The 12,110-nt window shown below is 41.1% G+C and overlaps 1 protein-coding gene across 1 annotated transcript in view; it reads right to left on the reverse strand.

The window, feature by feature from the left end:
- ipo11 (importin 11) overlaps window positions 1–12,110 on the reverse strand; it is a 410,923-nt gene that overhangs the window by 250,647 nt on the left and 148,166 nt on the right. The window contains exon 16 of the mRNA XM_072570976.1: window positions 1,324–1,357. Coding sequence (XP_072427077.1) covers window positions 1,324–1,357 — 34 coding nt within the window. The remainder of the gene's footprint in view (window positions 1–1,323; window positions 1,358–12,110) is intronic.

Here is a 12,110-nt window from a genome sequence, read left to right on the forward strand (position 1 = left end):
CCTGGGCACATAAGGACATTCACAGGGCTTTAAGGTAGGATGTTGGAGGATTTTCACTCAGTGATAATGACAGAACAACACTATGGTTTCATGCCAAGATGGACTCTAGCTTGGAAAAGTACTTGCAGGTTGTGATGTTCCCTTGCTTCTGCCACCCTGTCATTCCAAATAGTTAGAGATCATGGGTTTGGAAGGCACTGGGACCCTTGGAGAGTTACTGCCATATATCGTATATATAATACATATTGCTGTCACAGTATTAATAATGAAGGGAGCAGATGCTGAAGGTGGTGAACATGGTGCCAAACACATGATCCAGCCAGCACTCGGATCACAGCCTTGAATGTTATGACATTTTAAGTGATAATCCAAGGACCTTTTAAAGATTTTGAGATTTGCTGCCTCAACTATCCTTCCATACAGTGCATTGCAGATTTCCACACCACTCTGGGTGAAAACGATTTTCCTCAAACACCTTCTAAACCTCCCGCCTTTCATGTTAAAATTATACCCCTTTGTTATCGATTTGTGAATTAAGAGGTACAGCTGCATTTAACCTGTACAACCCCTCAATCTTAAAAATGTCAATTAGATCCCCTCTGAGCTTTTTATCCTCAAAAGAAAGCAATCCAATTTTATCCAGCTTCTCTTCACAGTTCAACTGTTCCATTTTGTGCAACATCCTGGTGAATCTCCTCTGTACCTCTTTAGTGCAATCACATCCTTTCTATAGTGCAGTGATCAGACTTCACAGAGTACTCCAGTGGTGGTCAAACTAAATTTTGGACAACCATGACAATTAAATTGTCATTGCCTGGCAACTGTGTGGCATAAATGTCACTTACCACTTATCAGCACAAGACTGGGTGTTGTCCAGGTCTTAGCTATGTAAGAATTTGTAAATTGGGGTGAACAGTGTTCAATCTTCAGCAAACATCCCCATTTATGACTTTATGATGGAAGGAACCTCATTGGTGTGACAGCCATAGATGTTTGGATTGAGGTTATTACCTTGAGGAACTCCTGCAGTGACATCCTGAGACTAAGTTTATTACTCTCTAATAGTCACACTTATTTATGCGCTATGCATGATTCCAACCAGCAGACAGCTTTCCTCCTGATTCCCATTGACTCCAGTTTTATTCTGGCTCCTTGGTGTCATGGGCAGTCAGCAGAAGCAACAATAGAGAAGGCTGAGGGATGCCACACTGATTGATCGGATCCAGTCTCTCATTCATGATACTGGAAAAGGTCTCCAAAGACGAAATCAAAAATAACTATCAAAAATGAACACAGTATTCCTATCAACATTGAAAAGGATATCAAGCTTCAGGGTTGTAGCTGTCTCAATGCGAACCTAAAACAAAATGCATTTATGTTCCATGAGTTCTTAATCTTAATATTAACGCATTGTTCAATTGCAATAGGCATTTATCTTATTCCAAATCAAGTAAATCAACTGCATTTAAATACAATGCAAGAATACATCAAGATGTATCTCAGACCAAAACCTTTTTAGAAACAGAATTTAAATTACTTTCTTCAATACAAACACATTGGCAGAATGTTTAATACATTCAGATACTATGCAATATTCAAAACATTAAAGGCTAGAAAGTCGGGGTCATAAGTCTTAACTGGAAAAGAAACATTTTTCAACTTCGTCTGTTTGAACAATAACTAAATCATTCGAGAAAATCTATACGGTCTATAAACACCATTAAGCCCAGATCTGTTTGCTTTAAAGGTGTGCTAGTTCAAATGTAAAGAAAAACACAAGAATGGTTGTTACACTCCTTATTCTAAATCAAACTCTCAAATCTCTCTATTGCAAATTTAAGGGTGAATCACAACAGTAAACAATTCAACATTGTACTGCAGCTGAATCTTTATCTATTTAAATTACTGCTTTGGAAAATGATAGAGGTGCATTGTACTCTTCCGGATTTACAAGTTTGTTCTGTCTAACACACCTCTCCAAAATTAATGCGATCACCAGACAATTTAATACTGCAACTGAAGTTTTGAGGAAGACTGCAATCAGAGGTGAAAAAAATCAGAGCCCAGATTTTGCAGTCAGCAGCAACAGGGACAGTGCTAACTGCTGACCTCAAAAGAATCCTGATCTCTTTGGGTTGGATTCCATCTTTCCAGTGTTAATTTAATTCTAGTGCCAACAATAAGCAATCTCCAGCATTGTTGCTGTCACCAAAAATATTAAGCAGTCTCTCTGACTGGAAAATCTTTGGAGTCAACAAATCAGAAAGTAAAACATGCTGATTAGCTTTCACATTTTAATCATTTTACAAACAAAATAAAAACCAGGACAAACAAATGGGATTCAAAGAAAAGTAGAAACTTTGTTTACTAAGCTTTAAAATATATTATATTTAAAACCTATTGAACTATAAATCATGGAAAAAATGAAATTCTACAAATATAATTAGCTTTGAGCGCTAAATTGTTCAAGAATAATTACAAAATTAGTAGAGTGTTAGAATACCCAGCTACACTTCATTCAAGCAGGCAAAAAACATTGCAAGTATATTTTCATATGTCCTTATGACAGAAAAGTAAGCTTTCATGTCAATTCAAGTAATTAGGAAATCTTTCCATTGAGGATAGATTGGTGGGGTGGAGGAGAAAGACGGACGTGTTGCAAAATTAGGTCACGTACCCTTTTGTGCACCAACTTCTCAATTTTGGCATTAAACTGGACATGTAGAGACCAGATTTGCTGTCAGTTTAACAGAGCAAGGATGACAAATATTGATAGTTTCATGACTATTACCATCTTAAAATCTATACCACCAGGAAAAATTATGCAACACAGAATTAGATATTACTAAAAGAATGATAAAAACAGATCATTTGAGCCATCTCAGATGAGACAATATGTCGGCTTTACAGATACTTTCATAAATATCAAAAGATTACAAAAGTTTCCTGACCAAATTCAATGAAAACGCAATGAAATGTTTCAAAGTTATTGAGATCACAAATGCTACTTTGTGATAGAATCATGAAAATAATGCTCTACCTCAAGCTCAAGAAACATCATTTTAATATCATTTTTTCCATGTGGCAGTCTTCACAGTAGTATATATTATTTAACAACAATCATATGGAAGATAACATCAGCATCACTGGTTTTTATGAAACAGCCGTTTCATGCACGTACTGGTAACTTGGTTTGAATTTCACTATGATTAGTCATTTGAAAAATCTGAATGAATGAAATGCTCATAGTCATTCTTTATGCATATAAAACTTCAACCCTTATTTCAAGCTGCAAATATGAACACTCAGGAAAGTACAAAGCAATTTGTAAATGTTCAAGAGTTGTTTTGTTGTAGAAACCCAGTTTTGAATTCACTATGTTTTCGAATATAACTTTCAGTTTGAAGTAAAAGCATTAATTCCGATAAGTAGGCATTGGATTGAGAGACTGATAATGAGTGTGATATAAATGCAGTTCAAATAATCTTGGGATAACTACACTGAGAAGATAGACAGTTTCATCTTATAATGTCAGAATTGCTAGTGAAAAGAAAATAAACAATGAGTGATCAATTTCTGGTAGAAGCTGAATAAATCTCTTAATCTTATTAATCTTAAAACACTCCTTTACAAATCCAAAAACAAATCCTTTACAAAACCCAAAAGCAGCCCTTGCACAGTACTCATATCACAGAAAACTTTTTTATTCAAACATCTCAATGAGCTTAGGTTAACAGTGACTTAAACTCCAAATCTGAAAAATCTGATGGCTTTTTTCTGGAGTTTTCATTCACCTGAATTTAAACGTTTTCAGTTTCAAAAAGCTCTTCAGAGTTTTATCCAAACATTTCTGGTCATACAGTCACAGAGATGTATAGCACAGTAACAGACCCTTTGGTCAACTCGTCCAGGCCAACCAGATATCCTAAATTAATGCAGTCCCATTTGCCAGCATTTGGGCCATATCCCTCTAAACCCTTCCTATTCATATACCCATCCAGATGTCTTTTAAATGTTGTAATTGTACCAGTCTCCACTACTTTTTCTGGCAGCTCATTCCATATAAGCACTAACCTCTGCGTGAAAACATTGCCCCTGAGGCCCCTTTTAAATCTTCCCCTCTCACTCAAAATCTATGCCTTCTAATTCGGACTCCCACACCCTATGTTTTTTTTAATAAACCTCTAGTAGTTCACTCCTCAGCCCCTGACACTCCAGGGAAAATAGCACTAGTCTATTATTAAACACCAAGTAATCAAGTTTCACTATCTTCTCCTCTTCTCAGGAACAATGCTTTATACTTCAATCTTCATCCAAAGATGGTGGACACAGGAACCCTAGGACATTTAGTAGTTTATAGATGAGCACTTGAAATGCTATAGCATGCAAGGCTATGGGCCAAGCACTAGAAAATGGAATTAGAATAGAATGCTTGATGACTGGCATGGACATGATGACCAGAGGGCCTCTTTCCATCCTGCAAAAAATCTATGACTCTATGCACAAGAGAGCCTAACACAAGGAGTAAGGTGCAAGTGACTGCTCTTGACATCAAGGCATAGTCTTTTTCTAGATCTTTCATATACTTGCGTTTCAACGTTCTCAGCTTCAAGTAGAGGCTTCTGTCTTTATCCAAACTTTTCTGGATCAAAGAACACAAGCAAGATTGAATAACATGGAAATTGGCAAGAGTGGGGAATTCTGCATTGGTTGCAATCATATCTTGCACAAAAAAGATGATTGAGGTTATTGGAGGTCAATCATTGCATTTCATCACCAAGGAGTTTCTAAAGGTAGCGTTTTAGCCCTAACCATCTTTAGCTGTTCCATCAATGACATTTGCAGAATCATAAGTGCCATGTGACAATTCCTCAGACACACCAGTAAGTCTTTGTCAATATGCAGCAGACCTGGACTACATTCAGGTTTGGGCTGATAAGTGGAAAATAATATTCACACAAAACTAGTGCCAGACAATGACCATTTCCAACAAGACAGAATCGAACCAAGCAGATACAAGCAAGCAATGTGATGGAATAGTCTCTACCTGTCTGCATAAGTGCAGCTGCAAGAATATTCAAGGATTTCAATACAATCCAGGACAAATCAGCATATCATCGGCACCACATTAAAATTCTGCAACTCTCTTACAAACAAAAATGTGGGTGTATCTCTGCCAGATAAATAGGAACAATTTTTTTTGTTCTCCCATGGGACATGGGTGCCACTGGCTGGCCAGCATTTATTGCTTATCTTTTGGGTGGCACAGTGGTTAGCACTGCTGCCTCACAGCGCCAGAGACCCGGGTTCAGTCACCTCAGGTGACTGACTGTATGGAGTTTGCACATTCTCCCAGTGTCTGCGTGGGTTTCCTCCGGGTGCTCCGGTTTCCTCCCACAGTCCAAAAACTGTGCAGGTTAGGTGAATTGGCCACGCTAAAATTGCCCGTAGTGTTAGGTGTTAGGTCTGGGTGGGTGCGCTTCGGCGGGTTTGTGTGGACTTGATGGACCGAAGGGCCTGTTTCCACACTATAAGTAATCTAATCTAATCTGTAAATAATCTAATCTAAATTACCCTTGAGGAGGTGGTGGTGAGCTCTATAACCCTGCAGTCCATGTGGTGTGGAAAGATTTTTTTTTTCCCCAGTGACACTGAAGGAATGACAAAATATTTCCAAGTCAAAATTAGTAGTAGCTTGGAGGTGGTGGTGCTTCCATGTATCTGTTGCCCTTGTCCATCCAGATAGAGATGGCTGTGGATTTGGAAGGTGCTGTATCAGCATTTTTGGTGAATTTCTGCACTGCATCTTGTAGATCGGACACACTTGGTAGCGGAAAGAGTGGATTCTTGCGGATATGGTGTGAACTGTTGCCTGTGCTTTGGACACTTCACTTAAGTACTCCTGTCGCTAACGCGGTCAAAGATCAAAGAAATCAATCTGTGGTTCAACTCTATGGTTCAACCCTCAAACTGGACGCAGCACTCCAGAAGAGGCCTCATCAATGTCCTGTACAACCTCAATATAGTGTTGGGAACTCCTGCACTCAAAAGTATAATGACTCAAACCAAAGAGCTGGACTTGAGATCGAGGCCCTCTGCCAGGAGAAAACTGAAAATTCTTTTCTAAAATTGCACAGGCTGCACATAAAGCAGCAGCCATCAGAATAGCGAAAAGGGAAAAGCAGAGCAAGGCATACTTCGATGGGTGGATTATGAGGTAGGTCATTGGGTGACGTTACAAATTTTACAGCTGAAGCATTCCTGTCTCCCAGATATTCACGTCCCCGTTTAGTGATGGACAAGGCCAGCCTGTCTCTGTGCAGAATTTTGCTAGATACAGGGAAAACTAGGTAGTGTAATGTTAATCAGTTAAAGGAGTACTGAGCCCAATGCAACAGCAACCAACTCCACATACATCTAGGGGAAACCAGAGGAGCTGACCCTTACCCTGATCAAAGTCTAGACCAATCACTGATGCAGATCCAATCCAAAGGAAAGGTTTGAGAGAGATATGGGTCAAATACTGGCAAATAGGATTGGTTTAATATAGGATATCTGGTCAGCATGGACAAGTTGGACCGAAGTGTCCTTCTATGCTGTACATCTCTATGGCTCTAAATGTGCCAATTAAGAAATTTTCTTCATAAATAGGTTTCGCATTCAAATAATAACTCTCACAATCGGAACATTGTGACATGATACATCAATGCCATTTAGGCAGCACAGTGACACAGTGGTTAGCACTGCTGCCTCATTATGCCAGGAATCCAGATTTGATTACAACCTTGGGCGACTACCTGTGTGAAGTTTGCACATCCTCCCTGTGTCTGCGTGGGTTTCCTCCAGGTGCTCTAGTTTCCTCCCACTGTCCAAAGATGAACAGGTGAGGTGGAATGGCCATACTAATTTGCCCTATAGTGTTCAGGGGTTAGGTGAGTTAGCCATGGTAAAAATCCTATGTAGGGTTACGCAGATTTTGGAGGGGTGCTCTTGAGGGGTCAGTGATGACTCAATGGGCTGAATGGTCTCTTTCTCCAATGTAGGGATTCTATGAATAGTCTCTGTTGACTTGCAGGCAAATGCAGGAATCTATGTGGTCACATGCACAAGCTGTAAATGCATAACTAATCAGACAGCTTATTTGCCAAGAACAACTCACTGCTGTTGTTTATGTAGTTATTTTCTACAGCAATACAAACGGAAAGGGTGATGCATATACATGTGCACTTCTGAATTACACCTGTGTTATTTCTATACTACACCATTGATTTCTTTTCTTTTGTTTTCAACTTTTTTGTGTACAACGAAGAGGGTTACCTCAGATTACAACAGGATTTGGACCAGATGGGCCAATGGGCTGAGAAGTGGCAGACGGAGTTTAATTCAGATAAATGCGAGGTGCTGCATTTTGGGAAAGCAAATCTTAGCAGGACTTATACACTTAATGGTAAGGTCCTAGGGCGTGTTGCTGAACAAAGAGACCTTGGAGTGCAGGTTCATAGCTCCTTGAAAGTGGAGTTGCAAGTAGATAGGATAGCGAAGGCGGCGTTTGGTATGCTTTCCTTTATTGGTCAGAGTATTGAGTACAGGAGTTGGGAGGTCATGTTGCAGCTGTACACGACATTGTTTAGGTCATTGTTGGAATACTGCATGCAATTCTGGTCTCCTTCCTATCAGAAAGATGTTGTGAAACTTGAAAGGGTTCAGAAAAGACTTACGAGGATGTTGCCAGGGTTGGAGGATCTGAGCTACAGGGAGAGGCTGAACAGGCTGGGGCTGTTTTCCCTGGAGCGTCAGAGGCTGAGGGGAGACCTTATAGAGGTTTACAAAATTATGAGGGGCATGGATAGGATAAATAGACAAAGTCTTTTCCCTGGGGTCGGTGAGTCCAGAACTAGAGGGCATAGGTTTAGGGTGAGAGGGAAAAGATATAAAAGAGACCTAAGAGGCAGCTTTTTCACGCAGAGGATGGTACGTGTATGGAATGAGCTGCCAGAGGATGTGGTGGAGGCTGGTACAATTGCAACATTTAAGAGGCATTTGGATGGGCATATGAATAGGAAGGGTTTGGAGGGATATGGGCCGGGTGGTGGCAGGTGGGACTAGTTTGGGTTGGGATATCTGGTCGGCATGGACGGGTTGGACCAAAGGGTCTGTTTCCATGCTATACATCTCTATGACTCTATAACTTGCGCTCCCATCTTACTTTTTGATTAATTGAACTAATCCACCCCTATTTACCTCACCATAGTCTGGAATATCTCTATTATGCAGTGAAACATAAATGTTAACAAAGATCATTCATTTTAAATGGCCAACTTAGGAAGTCTGTTCCCAAGTAACAAATAAACTTTATGCACCACTGGTTAAGCTATTGAATAACAACAGAAGTCAGAACCAGATCTCATTTGCCACCCCTCCAAATCAACGAACACTAATGCAATGGCCTTCCATCCTAAATGACAATGGCTAACGTAACAGAAACTGAATCAAATGCATCGTAAGACCCATTAAGCGAATAGTGAAGAACAGGCTTTACATGATACTTCTACAACATACGAAGACTTGTCAAAACTTTGAATGAAATGTAACTCACCATTACAAGTACTGGGCAACAGAAATTTGTGTTTATCAATCTAATGATGCAAAATTACATTCTATTTGCACAATGAATACGAGACATCAACTGTTACAAGAGGTAGAGGGAAGTGGCAGGCAAACAAATATAAATGTATGATCTCGAGGCCAGATTCACAACAGGAAAATAATTTTGTTCAAGAAATCTTTCCTTAGTTCACAAACAAGATCAATGTAAGAGAATAAGAAAAGAAACTAATTCATGTCACATTTATGTAATTAACAAAAAGAACTTGAATATCTAACAGCATACAGAAAATCAATAACCCATCACAAAGATATTTGAGGTATGATGATGCTGCTCCTTTAACAAGGTTATGACGTCCTTGGCTTTTTGTTTCCAGAGAGATCATAAAAGACAGACTGCAAAAAGTCTAAGTTTGAAGGATTTTAGGGCCAATTTCATTACAGCTAACAGATACTGTCTCAGGCAAAAGGCCTTTAAGTTTAAAAAATAACGCTTGTACAATGAAAGGGGAGTGGCCAGTTCTCTCAGCTCAGCTTTTTTCTGGTTTGGTTTGGTCTGGCTATTCTGGTTTGGTTTGGTCTGAGTGGGCGGCACGGTGGCACAGTGGTTAGCACTGCTGCCTCACAGCGCCAGAGACCCGGGTTCAGTTCCCGCCTCAGTCGACTGACTCTGTGGAGTTTGCACATTCTCCCAGTGTCTGCGTGGGTTTCCTCCGGGTGCTCTGGTTTCCTCCCACAGTCCAAAGATGTACAGGTCAGGTGAATTGGCCATGCTAAATTGCCCATAGTGTTAGGTAAGGGGTAAATGTAGGGGTATGGGTGGGTTGCGCTTCGGCGGGGTCGGTGTGGACTTGTTGGGACGAAGGGCCTGTTTCCACACTGTAAGTAATCTAATCTAATCTAATTCACTGAAAGCAGTCAGGCAGTTGCAAAAGCTGCTAGACCAAAAGCAGCAGGTCCATGCGGAATCTCTCTCTGACATCTCTCCTGTAAGACCCTGTGTTTGATTTTACCTTTTGTGCCAAGGGTCTTCCTGAGGGTTGTTGCAAGAATTTGGAACAGCCTCATTAAGTTGGGACGAACTGCTGGGCTTTCGGATAGGTTATGTTATTCGGTATTTTGTTCTCTGTTATGTTTCATTCAGTAATCTTGTAAATAAATTCTGTTTTGTTTAAAAATACATCGTTTGACTAACTACATCCCTCCTGGAATATCCGCATTACATCTGCTTAAAACAACTAGCAAAGTGAAAAGGCTGTCAAGACAATCTATTTCTCTATGCGCACAGAAAAGAACACAGTATCCAACATGTTATTCAGAGAATTCAGGTTTATTAATTGGCATTTAGAGTACAGAAACAAGCCATTTAGTCCAACACATTCATGTCAGTCACAGAAGCTTCCTCTCAGCCTTCATCTAACTCAAACATATTCTATTCTTTTTCCCCTCATGTTTATCTAGTTTCCCCCAAATATACCTACATTAGTCAATTCAGCTGTGCCTTGTGACTGACAGTCCCATTTTCTATCTACTCTCCAAATAAACAAACAAAAACGGAAATTGCCAGACTCCGGTCTGGCAGCATCTGTGGTGAGATTTCAAGTCCAATGATTATTGATAGCTTGTTACGTATTCACCACTATCATGTATTTATGGCCCTTTAAGTCTGGTCTTGCCCATAACTGAAATTAGTTTTCCCATATGTACACTGGCAAATGCTTTTAAAATCTGAAAAAGCTCAATCAAATTTTTTTTTGAGAGAAGTCCTAGTTATACAACTTTTTATGACAGATTAAACCTCTGGTTTCTGGTATAATTCTGAGAGCTAATTTCTGCAACTTTTCTACTTTTCAATTTATTCAATTATGAAACGTGGGCATAACTGGTTAGGCCAACATTAATTGCCCAACAGTAATTGCTGCTTTCTCAAAGAACTGCAGGCCTGGAGATGAATGAACAACAAAGAACTATTCAGAATTCTAGGATTCAGCACTATCTCGCTGAGGTTAGGTCAAAGTCAAGAGGGTGAGTGATTTGGAAGTGAATGTGCAGGTGCTTTTTTTTGCCATGCATCTGCTTCCCTTGTCACTCTAAATGGTAGGTACTAAGGTTTGAGTTGAGAGTGTGGTGATGGAAAAGGTAGCATTGGAGGAATAGGAGAATTGACGTTTCAGGCATAAGCCCTTCATCAGGAATGAGACTTGTGGGCCGGGGGGGCTGAGAGATAAATGGGATAGGGTGGGTAGCTGAAAATGTAATAGGTAGTAGGTAGATGAAGGTGGGGGAGAAGGTGATAGTTTGAAGAGGGTGGGGCGGATAGATGAGAAAGATGATGGACAGGTCACGAGGGTGGTGCCCGGTTGGAGGCTTGGGACTGGGAAGGGGGGAATAAGGGAACTGGTGAAATCCACATTAATCTTGTGTGGTTGCTGGGTCCCAAAGCGGAAGATGAGGTGTTCTTCCTCCAGGCATCAGGTAGTTAGAGTTTGGCGATGGAGTTGGCCCAGGACCTACATGTCCTTGGTGGAGTGGGAGGAAGAGTTGAAGTGTTCAGCCACGGGGTGTTGGGGTTGGTTGGTTGGTGTGGGTATTCTAGAAGTGTTCGCTGAAACAATCCTCAAGTTGGCATCTTGTGTCCCCAATGTACAGGAGACTACATCAGATATAACAGATACAGTAGATGACATTAGTGGAGGTACAAGTAATTTTCTGTCGGATGTGGAAGGATCCTTTGGGGCCTTGAACGGAGGTTGGGGGAGGGGGGAGAGGGGGAAAGAGAGAGAGAGAGAGAGAGAGAGAGACAGAGAGAGAGAGAGAGAGACAGAGAGAGAGAGAGAGAGAGAGAGAGAGAGATGTGGGCACAGGTTTTGCACTTCCTACGGTGGTAGGGAAGGTGCCGGGAGTGAGGTGAGGGCTGGTGAGGGAAATATATCCCTGGTGGTGGGGTCTGTTTGGAGGTGGCGGAAATGTCAGCGGATGATAGGGTTTATGCGAAGGTTGGTAGAGTGGATGATGAGGACCAGGGGGGTTCTGTCCTTGTTATAGTTGGAGGGGTAGGGTTTGAGAGCGGAGGTGCAGGATGTGGATGAGACACATTGGAGGGCATTTTCAACCATGTGGGAAGGAAAATTGCGATCTCTAACCAAGTAGGCCATCTGATGTATTCTGTGGTGGAACTGGTCCTCCTGGGAGCAGATACGGTGGAAGCGGAGGAATTGGGAATACGGGGTAGCATTTTTGCAGGAGGGAGGATGGGAAGGAGTGTAATACAAGTAGCTGTGGGAGTCGGTGGGTTTGTAAAAAATGTCAGTGTCAAGTCGGTCATCATTGATGAAGATGGCGAAGTCCGGGAAGGGGAGGGAGGTGTCAGAGATGGTGCAGGTGAATTTAAGGTCAGGGTGGAATGTGTTGGTGAAGTTGATGAACTGCTCAACCTCCTCGCTGGAGCACGAAGTGGCACCGATGCAGTCAAGCAGAGGAAGAGGTGGGGAGTGATGCCGGGGTAA

The sequence above is a fragment of the Chiloscyllium punctatum genome, chromosome 1 (genome assembly GCF_047496795.1).
Source record: "Chiloscyllium punctatum isolate Juve2018m chromosome 1, sChiPun1.3, whole genome shotgun sequence".
Lineage (NCBI taxonomy): Eukaryota > Metazoa > Chordata > Chondrichthyes > Orectolobiformes > Hemiscylliidae > Chiloscyllium > Chiloscyllium punctatum.